The sequence below is a fragment of the Meriones unguiculatus genome, chromosome 1 (assembly GCF_030254825.1).
Source record: "Meriones unguiculatus strain TT.TT164.6M chromosome 1, Bangor_MerUng_6.1, whole genome shotgun sequence".
In the NCBI taxonomy this organism is placed as follows: domain Eukaryota; kingdom Metazoa; phylum Chordata; class Mammalia; order Rodentia; family Muridae; genus Meriones; species Meriones unguiculatus.
In genome coordinates this window covers 2034973-2046945 of record NC_083349.1, presented here as the reverse complement: position 1 = coordinate 2046945, position 11973 = coordinate 2034973, and the positions used below count along the sequence as shown (strand labels likewise).

Genomic DNA, 11973 nt, shown 5'->3' with positions numbered 1-11973 from the left:
CTACCAAGGAAAGCAAAACAGACAACCAAAAACCACAAAGACAGGAAGGAAGGAAGGAAGGAAGGAAGGAAGGAAGGAAGGAAGGAAGGAAGGAAGGAAGGAAGGAAGAAAATAAAAAAGGAAGGAAATAAGGAAGGAAAGAAATAAGGAAGGAAAGAAATTTGGGAGGAAGGAAGGAAGAGAAGGAGACAGGGAGGGAGGAAGGAAGGAAGGAGAAGAGGGAGGGAGAAAGGAAGGAAGGGAGGAAGAAAGCAATGAAGGAAAGAATGAAGAAAGAAAGGAAGTGAGGGAGGAAGGAAGGAAGGAATGAAAGTTTTAAGGCAAGGATTCCCAAGTTTGCTGTCTTTAGCTCACAGTTTTGATATTCCTTATGTTGCTCTTTTTCTTGCTGTGTGCTTTCAGAATGGCCTTTTAATCACTCCACCAAAGTGGCGCTGCAGGCCTAATGCTTGGCCCTATGCAAAGCACAGAATGTTGGCCTTAGAGCTAAGGACTTCCTTCAGCTGAGAGAGGAGATGCAGCATGGAAAGTGACAACCAGACCTCTCCCGTGACAGGCTTCATTCTCCTGGGCCTCTCTGCCCACCCAAAGCTGGAGAAAACCTTCTTTGTGCTCATCCTGCTGATGTACCTGGTGATCCTGCTGGGCAATGGGGTCCTCATCCTGGTGACCATCCTCGACCCCCACCTGCACACACCCATGTACTTCTTCCTGGGCAACCTCTCCTTCCTGGACATCTGCTACACAACCTCCTCCATCCCCCTCACTCTGGACAGCCTCCTGACTCCCAGGAAGACCATCTCCTTCTCAGGCTGTGCTGTGCAGATGTTCTTCTCCTACAGCATGGGATCCACAGAGTGTGTGCTCCTGGGCATGATGGCGTTTGATCGTTATGTGGCCATCTGCAACCCCCTTAGATACCCTGTGGTCATGAGCAAGGCTGCCTATGTGCCCATGGCTGCCAGCTCCTGGGCAGCTGGAATTGCTGTCTCTATGGTTCAAATATCCCTTGTAATGAAGCTTCCCTTCTGTGGGGATAATGTCATTAATCACTTTGCCTGTGAGATCCTTGCTGTTCTGAAACTGGCCTGTGCTGACATCTCCATCAATGTCATCATCATGGCAGTGACAAATATATTCTATCTGGGAGTCCCAGTCCTCTTCATCTTTGTCTCCTACATCTTCATTCTTGTGACCATCTTGAGGATCCCCTCAGCTGAGGGCAGGAAGAAGTCCTTCTCCACATGCTCTGCCCACCTCACTGTGGCGGTCATCTTCTATGGCACCATCCTCTTCATGTATGGGAAGCCCAAGTCCAAGGACCCACTGGGGGCGGACAAGCAGGACCTTGCAGACAAGCTCATCTCCCTCTTCTATGGGGTGGTGACCCCCATGTTGAACCCCATCATCTACAGCCTGAGGAACAAGGATGTAAAGGCTTCTCTGAGGAACCTGGTGGTGTTACTCAAGAAATGCTTCACCTAGTGTGGTTGGAGGACAGACATATTCCCATAGCTCTGTGCTCCTTAGCTGTACTCATCCATGAATTTCATAAATGACATGTTTCTGAATATGAAAACTGACTATCTGAAAATGGTATTTCACATGTAATGGAGAATGGAACACACTTAAAACAATGAAACATAACAAATGCAGGTTGTGTGCCCTGAAGAATGGAAATGGCGTGGGGCTAAAGAGGGGGCATATCTCATTTTCTCCTGCACAAGCTGGAATTAACCGTTCTAAGCAGATTCCTACTCTATTTCAGGAAAAGAAAGACACATCTTGTGATGTCTGAAATTGTGCCCACAGCTTCAGGGGCTCAGGGGTGTGCTGTTGTTTAAGTGGGCCAAACCAGTGTGATCTCGATTCCCTGCTGTGTGATTTTGCTTTTCCCTTTAGGCACAAAGCCCATGCATACCCTTCATGGCAGTCTGAACAGGGCATGGCAACAACCCCGATTAAATGCCAACCTATTTATAGGCTAATAGTATTTTAAAATTATTTTATTTTCTATTTCTGTATATGTATGCATGTGACTGCATTTTTGTTTGTTTTTATATGTATGCATGTGCTTTGTGTTTGGGTGTGTGTGCAAACACCTGCCTGCCCTTGCCCAGCAAAAGGTGCCAGACCTCGTGGAGCTGGAGTCATAGGCAGTAGTGAGCCACAAGCCTTGGGTTCCGGGTCCTCTGCAAAGAGCAGCAAGGTCTTCTAACCAGTGAGACAATCTCTCCAGCCCCTGTGATCCAACATTTTGTAAGCACTGAAGCAGGGAGGTTGGTAGGTGCTGGTGAAAGACAGGTGACAGAGACTTTATCCACAATGCACAAACAAATGTCAGCATTGTGCCCATTGTAAATATGGGACCTGGAAACTAACCATGGTGTCTCCCCAAGTTTCTGATGCTTGCAGCGCAGGGCTGACGAGGATAATAAAGCAAGTTTAGAAAACCGCTGTAGAGCGAATGTGAAATGTTCCCTGACAGGTTCATGTGTTTGGGCTCTTGATCCCCAGATGCAGGCACTGTTTGGGAAAGGTGTGGAAACTTCAGGAGGAAAAGTCCAACAGGAGGAAGTAAGTCGCTGATGGCTGGGGTCAGAGGGTTATAACTTGCCCTGAGCTCAGCCAGAGCAGTCTCTTTCTGATTCTTAACATGCTCTAACCATCTTCCTCATATTCCTGTTGCCCCAGCTGGGGGATGCCTCCCCCTACCTCACTTTCCCAGCCATGGTGGACTGTACCTTCTCAAGCCCTGAGCCAAACCCTTCTTCCATTCCAGAAATTACAGCTATTTGGGATACTGAGGCAAGAAGATGGCAACAAAAGGCCAACCTGGGATACTAGCAAGAAACCTAGTCTCAACACAAAGTTGAAAATAGCAAAATAGCCATGGTGATAAAGGAGGCCAGTGCTGCAGCTTGTCGGTACAGCACTTGCCTGACTAGCTGGGGAGAGGCTCCAGGGTCCAGCCCCAACACTGGAAGACAGCATTTCTTAATTAGTGGTTGATGGCAGAAGACCCAGCCCAGGGTGGTGCCACCCCTGCGCTGGTGTCCTGGGTTCTATAAGAAAGCTCGCTGAGCAAGTCACGAGAAGGAAGCAGTAAGCAGCACCCCTTCATGGCTTCGGCATCAGTTCCTGCCTCCAGGTTCCTACTCTGTTTGAACTCCTGGCATGACTTCTTTCAGTGATGAACAATGATAGGGAAGTGAAAGCAGAACAAACCCTTTCCTTCCCAATTTGCATTTCGGTCATGGTTTTTCATTACAGCAATAGAAATCCTCACACACACACACACACATGCACACACACACACATGCACACACGCACACAGACAGACACACTAAATGTTTTCTATGTAATGATATATATGTGTGTGTATGTAATATGTATGTATTTATACATTTATCACATCTAGAACTCAGCAATGATTTCTCTGTCACCCATTTTCTAGCGTTCATATCTCTAAGAATACCCCACTTGTTAAAACTTCAAAAATTTTTTATTATACTTTATTCACTTTGTATCCCAGCTGTAGCTCCCTCCCCCATCCCCTCCCAATCCCACCGTCCCTCCCTCTTCTCTCATGCTCCTCCCTTAGTCCACTAATGGGGGAGGTCTTCCTCCCCTTCCATATGACCCTAGCCTATCAGCTCTCATCAGGACTGGATGCATTTTCTTCCTCTGTGGCCTCGTAAGGCTGCCCCCCCCCCTGCTTCATAGGGGGGTGTTCGAAGAGCCAGCCACTGAGTTCATATCAGAGTCAGCCCCTGTTCACCTTACTAAGGAACTCACTTGGACACTGAGCTGCCATGGGCTACAACTGTGCAGGCATTCTAAGTTATGTCCATCAATGGTCCTTGATTACATATCAGTCTCAGAAAAGACCCCTGGGCCCAGAATTTTTTGATTCTGTTGGTCTCCTTGTGGAGCTCCTGGCCCCTCCAGGTCTTTCTATCTCCCCCTTCTTTCATAAGATTCCCTGTACTCTGCCCAAAGTTTGGCTATGAGTCTCAGCATCTGCTTTGGTACCTTTTCAGAGATCCACTCTGGTAGGCTCCTGTCCTATTCCCTGTTTTCTCCCTCTTCTGATGTCTCCTGTTTGCCTTTCTGAATGAGTATTGATCATCCTACCTAGGTTCCTCCTCCTTGCTTAGCTTCTCTAGGTATACAGATTTTCATATGTTTATCCTATATTATAGGTCTAATATCTACTTATAAGTGAGTATATACCTTATGTGTCTTTCTGCTTCTGGGATACCTCACTCAAGACAATCTTTCCTAGTTACCACCATTCCCTTGCAAATTTCATGATTTTCTTGTCGTTAATTGCTGAGTAGTATTCTACTGTGTAGATGTATCACATTTTCTGTGTCCATTCCTCCGTTGAGGGACATCTGGGTTGTTTCCAGATTCTGGCTATTATGAATAAAACTGTTAGGAACATGGTTGAGCAGACATTACCTGAGAGTAAAGAGGTGGAAGACATTTATCCAAACAAATGGACCCAAGAAGCAAGCAGGAGTAGCCATTTGAATATTTAATAAAATAGATTTTCAACCAAAAGCAATCAAAAGAGATGGAGAGGGACACTTCATTCTCATCAAAAGATAAAACCACTAAGAAGAAAGACATCACAATTCTGAACATCTATGCCCCAAATACAAGGGCACTCACATTTTTAAAAGAGTGGGGCCATATCTCATAGCTCTGTGAGCAGGAGGAACGAGGACACTACATGTTCCCTTCCCCCTCCCCTACCCCGGGCTGGGCTTGGATGGCTTTCGCAAAACTAGGGTCCATGGGAGCACTCACACCCTCAGAATTGGCTGCTGAGCTGACCAGCATCATCCTGCCCCCTTCCTCTGCTCATACATCCTCCCACAGGCTTTAGTCAGTGTTAGCTCTCTGACAGGGGCCAGAGGAATGGAGCCACTTCTGGTTTCAAAGATCAAATTGTGTATACTGATAAATTCTGAGTTTTAAGTCTAGTCCTGACTTTTGAAATCATGGTTATGCTCTATAAACTCACTCCTAAAAAGAATGGTTTGTTTTAATATTACAAAAACAGGTTTTAAAAATATATATACTTAAATGTTTAAAAAGCAGGTACCATGGTTGTTTTTTTGTCTTTGTCTCTGTGTTTTGTTTTTGTCTGCTGTCTGTCTGTTTCGGTTTCTGGTTTAGGTTTGCTCTAGAGGTCTGGGAAACTTGGAGAGTTTCCAATCTGGTCAGGGAGTCTGGGGGTCGCCCCAGTTCCTGGGCAAGGGTCCATAAAGGCAAGAGGGTCTCTGGGACATTATTCTGTGTAAAAGAGGGCCATGGGGGCTCTGCTCCTTCTGGAATCTATGTGTGTATGTGTTTATGTGTGGACTTAAATTGAAGATATTTTAAAATATGACTGATTATATTAATATTTTTGGACATGAGACAGTTTAAATCAACACCTCTAAGTTTGGTCCTGGACAATCAGAGTTAAACTCTATAAAACATTTTAAAATTTATCATGTATTTTAAAATAATAATCCTTGGACAGTCTAACAAAAAACTTAAAAACAGTTTCTCAACCCTTTGGGGGAGGTCAAAAGACCTTGGTGTTTATTTTATTAATTTTACAAGATAAAATCAAGTCATGCTTTTTAAGGCAATTAACAAAAACTGCAGTTATAATATATCATGTAAAAAATCTATAAAATATGTTGTTCTTCATTTAAAAAGGCTGGAAATTCTTGAATGCAAAATGTTTTCTTATGCTCTTTTACAGGACAAAAAGGACTATTTCCATGTTAGCCCAGGGTTATGCAGGGTTATATTCAGATCATTGATAACCATTATATAAAATATATGCCTGGCTGCCAGTACCTAAAATAAATGATTTAATGCTGTTTCTTTCTGGCCTATAGATTTGGTATGGCCAGATTAGTCTACTTTTGCTGAAGGCTGCAGGCTAAGTTTAGTTCTCTAATGCTAAATAAAACTTTTGTCCTTTAATTTTTTTGCTGTTAAGTTTAAATATAATATGATGGGATTAACAAGATTTGCTAGCCCCTTTACAAATTATGTTTAATTAAAATTTTTGCTTTGATTTTAGTTTAAAAAGAGCAGATTTAAAGTTATGCCAAAGATTATAGTTGAGTACAAGATTAAGTTTTACCTAATCTCTTTGTTTAGGTTGTTTTTTAAGGTTAATATTAAAATGGGTAATCATAAAGTTTGTCTATATAGATCTACTGAAAATTTGGTTCTAAAACCTACATTTAAAATATATGTCAAAATTAAAGATTAAAACACTCGTTTTATAGGATAAAGTTTAGAGCAGATGATAAAGGTAGACAAAGAGTAACTCAAATATTCTGGCTCTCAGACTTGTCAGAGATCTAAAAAATGTGGCATTTTAACATATGTAAATTTATTATGACAGAGTCCAGCCTGTTGAGCCACAAGAAAACAAATTAATTGAGTTTTTATAGATGCAAGCTATAGTTTTTCCATTTAAAACAAAAGTTATTCCAAGTGTTGATACTTTAATGGTATTTACTGATGATTCATTATCTGGTGTTGCTGCCTGTGCTTATGAAAGAAAAACAATGTCTTCTCAAGTGACTAGCACATCTACACAAATAGCAGAGTTATCTGCAGTATTGGCTGTGCTTCAAAGTTTCAATAAGCAGTCTTTGAACATTTGTACAGATAGTGCATATGTAGCTCAAGCTTTGCCTAGGTTAGAGACTACAGGTCAAATTCAGATATTTTCTCCTGCGGGAATTTTATTTTTACAAATTCAAAACTTGATACAAGACAGAAACTTTTCCTTTTTATAAGACATTTAAGGGTTCATTCTAATTTGCCAAGACCCCTGTCTAAAGAAAATGCGTTGGCAGATAAAGCCACTAAAGTTTATTGTTCACAGTTAAAAAGAGCGCAGGATGCCCATAACATGCATCATCTTAACAGTGAAACCTTGAGACTTAAATACGCGTTGACTAAAAAACAGGCCTGTACTATAGTCAAGGCTTGCAGTACTTCTCCTCAGTTTCAGCCTGCTCCTCATTTGGGAGTCAATCCTAAAGGATTGGATCCAAATCACACTTGGCAAATGGATATTACTCATATTCCTGAATTTGGAAAATTAAAATATGTACGTGTTTGTGTTGATACCTATTCTGGATTTATTTTTGCCACTCCTCAACCAGGAGAAGCTGCAAAAAATGTTATTGCTCATTGTCTGCAGGCTTTCAATGTTTTAAGAGTTCCTAAGCAATTTGAAAACTGACAATGAGCAAGGTATACTAGCAAATCTTTTAAAAGATTTTGTCAACAGTTTCAAGATTCTCATATAACTGGAATACCTTACAATCCTCAAGGACAAGGCATGCTAGTGCGTGCCCACCAAACAATTATGATTTACTTGCAAAAACCAAAGAAAGGAGAGCCACTTCCCTGGACACCTAAATTTTAAAAAAATTAGTTCTAAATTTTTAAAATTTGTATAAGCACTGTAAATCTGCAGCAGATAGATTTTGGCACACAGAAACAAAAAAAAAAACTTTTGCTAAAGTAAAATGGAGGAATCTTTTAACAAATCAATGGCATGGACCCAACCCTGTACTCATATGGGGATGAGGAGTTGTCTGTGTTTTTTTGCAGAAAAATGATGCAGCTTGATGTCTACTGGAATACCTGGTGTGACAAGTGGATGAGGAGTTTTCTCCTGACAATGATAATGATATAAATGAAGACCCCTCTAGTCAAGATGACTGCTATGTGCTGTCCTCAAGGAAGAATGTTGTTTTTACATGGACTATTCTGGGGTTGTGAAAGACAGCATGGCTAAAGTTAAAGAGGGTTTAGATAGGAGAAAAAGACAGAGAGAACAAGAGGAAAGTTGGTTTCATAATTGGTTTTCAACCTCTCCCTGGCTCACCACTCTCCTCCCTTCAATCTTGGAACCTATGGGGGCTTCCTTCTTCTCATATCTTTTGGCCCTTGGGCCATCAAAAGACTTACTAGCTTTGTAAAAAAGCAAACTGACTCCCTGGCATCTAAACCCATACAAGTTCATTATCACAGACTTGATTTGCCTGACAGAGGCTTAGCTGAGCCTGAGGAACACTGGTAACAGTCCATTACATGGGTCTTGATTGCACTTGGCTCCCATGAGAACAACATAAAACTCAGATAAATGCTTGCCTGATGTGGCATGGGCACAACAGGGGTGTAGGACAAGGTACCACAGGGAAAGGATCAAATCGTCCACTTCTGAGTTTCCTGATATGCAAATCTGATTGCATAGAGGTTGGTGTCTGATTACCCCTAACCACAACCTGCTGGGATTCCCTCAGGTGTTGATGGGATCTTCCTCTCTTCCCTGAAAAGACACCCAAAAAGACTGCAAAATGCTCTGGGAGGATCAGGTATCTACTTACCCCCTCTGGTTAATGTCCACTGTCTTTAAACGACCTCATGTTCATAACCTACCTCCTAGCCTCATGAATTATTTGAGAAAGGGAGATGCCTGGAGCCCAGGCCAGCTAGTGGAAAGTTACAGACAGCTGCAACAAAGCTGTAGGTGAGAGATTTGCGTTTCTGGAACCTATGAGACGTCTGTGTGTCAGGCTAGACATTTTGAGATATCTTAGCTGTCATTCTTGTAGTATCTCTTTTAGTAAACATTCTTGTAATGTTCTGCATCATCATTAATCACCCTGTTATATTTTGTAAACTATATTGCTGACACATTTTCTCTTCCTGCCTTCTCCCTATAAAGTGTGAAATTTTTCAAATAACAAGAGCGAGATCAGACTATAGACTTGCTCTCATTTTTTGTGTCTCCTTGTCACCACTTCATTTTTTTTGCCCCTCCTTAGGAACTCGTTGAACTCCCTCTAGACAGGACAGGACCTAACAGAAATCTGCTTGCTCCTTTTTTGTGAGTCTCATGTAACCCAGGCTGGCCTCAATCTCTCTGTGTAGCAGAGGATGGCTTTGGACTCCTGATCCTCCTGCCTCAGCCTTCAAAGTGCTAGAATCACAGTTATGTGCCATCACACTCTACTCCAAAACTGTTATGGATGCTTTATTTCCTCTGTTCAATTGAACTAGGAGCAGAGTAAGCTTCATGTAATGATTATTGACAATCTATACTTCCCTGTTTTTTTCTTTTTTTTCTCCACCCATCCCTTTCCCTACACACTCCTGTTTTTCTCTCTTCTGATCTCTCCTGCCCCCATGCCTCTATTAAGTGTTTGAAAAGACAGTTGCTTACTAAAGGACACTAAACTTTCTCATGTCTGCACTTTATTGGCGACAGTTCTGTGCTGTCTGTGTCTCTGTTTTCTATACATTGTTGACTAGATCTAGGAATGAAGGGTCTTCACTTAAGTGTAGTTACAGGCACATGGCTCCTGAAACTGTGAAGGTCTGTGATATCTTCTTCAATGTCTTTCCTGCTCTCAGGCCTATTCAGGTGTTCCTGGCTCAGCAGTCACAACTGGAAACCACCATTTTCCCTAAAAACTCTTTGTTTCCTTTAGAGAGGAAGGGTAATTTAGAAATTACAATCTATATGCTAGGCTTCTATTTAAGTTGCCAAAGCTTTTCATGGTAGAAAAAAAGCTAGGGAAAGAATGACATAATTAAAAAAAAAAAAAAAAAAAAAAGAATGACATAATTACAGATAAAATTATATATATATATATAACATTTATAAATTATGACTTATATTTACCAATTACAAGTAAATGATATTTTCATATATTCTATATTGTAATTATATATGCATATATGCTGTATTCAAACTAAATATATATATATTTATGAGCCACACGATAATGTGCTGCATGAATTACCACTGTTCCTTAAGAATGTAATGGGGCTGAGGAGCTCCTGTTTTTCAATGATGCCACAGCAGTTGTGATGTTACTCTGTGGTGGATGATTTCCACAGCTGTGCTGCTGCTGCTGCTCCTCCAGCAGATAAGCAGTCATAGAGTTCTGACCTGAGAACTCTCAGGGATGCGCAGAGGGAAAACAGCAGCCCAGGCTTTGGTGATTGTGCAATGGAGGTTAGTGGCTAACACTAGACCAGCCTCATCATCTGGTCTGTGAGGAGCTATATCATAGATTGACACTGGATGGTTATCTGGTGCCTGAGTCAGGAATTTGTGTGTCTTTTATCATTTTCTGAAAGCATAAGAAATACTATAAATTTCAAAAGCAAAAAGGTTTGGCCTAAAGCAGCATTGAGCAAGCTGTTTCTATCAGTAAAGGAATCTTACACTCTGCTAATTAGAAAAAGACAGTACTTTGTCTCTGCATGCCCAGATTCACCTCTTTTGCTTTTGCTGCACATCCACTTCAGCCTTGAACCTTATTAATGACCAGGTTAGAGGCCAGGTTTAAGACATATATTTCTACCTTGTTTCTAAGAAAAGTAGAGCCTCTGGAAGTACATATTTGTGATTAATAAATGCTTAGTGCTATAAAAAAAATCAGAAATCAGCAAGACAGCACAGCACATACAACCACACAGAGTACCCAGTACCTGACACTGATGATGACCGAGTATGTCGCTGGTCTATGCTGTAATGTTTCTTATTTTAGAAGAATGTTCCTACCTATAAACTGTGTGCCATGAAATAATATGTCAAGTTACAATAACAGCAGCATTACTCATCTCATATAACTATGTCTCTTGAATGCTTCAGGTAATCTGGCACATAGTTCTGGTCCTCATAGCCCCTAAGCTTTCAACGTGTATTGCTAATGTTCCCAAGTGAGAGCCCATATGGGCTGACTGACCTGTAAACAAAACTAAAAGTGTCCAGTGACTAGGTAGGCAAAAAAAAATGAGTGATGGTTATTGCTCTTCAACCAGGCATGTTCATTTCCATGATAAGTGTGATCTCTAAAAGCAAGAAAAAAGCAATGGATGCTGTGAAAGGCTTCTTCACTGAGGTAACAAGACAAAACTGTGAGGAGGTTCTTCATCATTGTCTTAGTTAGTTGTCTCATTGCTTTGACAAAATGCTTGACAAAAACAGGTTAAGGAATGAAGGGTTCGTTTTGGCTCACAGTTTGAGGGGACAGTCCATCGCAGAGGAAATGCCATGGCGGCAGCAGTAAGGAGGCAGGAAGAGAGCAATGATAGTACTGTTCGCTTTCTCTCCTTTATTCAGTCTGTGCCCTCTGCCATGGGACAATGCTGCACTGAGTTAAGCAGGGTCTTCCCACCTCAGGTAACCAGATCTGGTCCTCACAGTGTACCCAGAGAGTGGTGTCCCAGGAGGTCCTAGATCCTGTCAGATTGGTAATCAATATCAACCATTACAATTACAATGCCTGAGCTGAGAACCAGACCCAAGAGTCTCAGCACTGTGATGACCCCTACTTCTGTGGAACTGATGTTCTGGCAAGAGGAAATATGCAACAAACAGAAACAAAACAAATGAGAAGAAAATCATATAGATCATTAGAATTTCATGTAATCAGGATTGAAGCATCTACATGTTCCTCTTATCTATGTGAAAATCTTCCTTTCTTCCTCCTTCCCTTCCTCTTTCCCACCCTTCCTCCTTCCCTCCTTTCTTCCATCCCTTTTTTTCCTCACTCTCAATACAATCCATGAGGCTAAGGCGAAGTAAAATGTCAGCAGTGACACATGGAAAGGATGCACAGTGTCAATCATCCTAGATCTGGTAGAGTCAAATCCCCAGGCAGAACCTGGAATGCTGGGCAACAATGAAGCTAATGACACAGAGAATTTGCTACACCAAGTGCCATTAGCCAGAGGGTAAAATGGTGCTGTTAAAATGAGGAGGATTAGGTAGCAAATGGAGGAGAGACCGTGCCCCTCCATGACACTAGGCACACACCCCAACAAAACCTGTGTCTGTTTAAAGGGAAACCAGGACTCGGCTGAAGAACAGCAGGCAAAGATGAGGAATGGGAACCCGTGCTTCTGAAGGATGAA

The 11973-nt window shown here is 41.8% G+C and overlaps 1 protein-coding gene across 1 annotated transcript; it reads left to right on the top strand.

The window, feature by feature from the left end:
- The first annotated feature begins 522 nt into the window (after positions 1–522).
- On the top strand, positions 523–10236 carry LOC132650667 (olfactory receptor 13C7-like). The gene is made up of 2 exons (XM_060376013.1): positions 523–1458; positions 10192–10236. The coding sequence occupies exons 1-2, from the start codon at positions 523–525 to the stop codon at positions 10234–10236; spliced, it is 981 nt and encodes a 326-aa protein (XP_060231996.1).
- Positions 10237–11973: the final 1737 nt, after the last annotated feature.

Excerpts from the sequence above, each read along its gene's own strand:
- LOC132650667 (XM_060376013.1), top strand. The coding sequence starts at position 523 with ATGGAAAGTGACAACCAGACCTCTCCCGTGACAGGCTTCATTCTCCTG. Across the intron at positions 1,459-10,191 it reads CTTCTCTGAGGAACCTGGTG|CATAAGAAATACTATAAATT; the intron begins GTGTTACTCAAG and ends ATTTTCTGAAAG.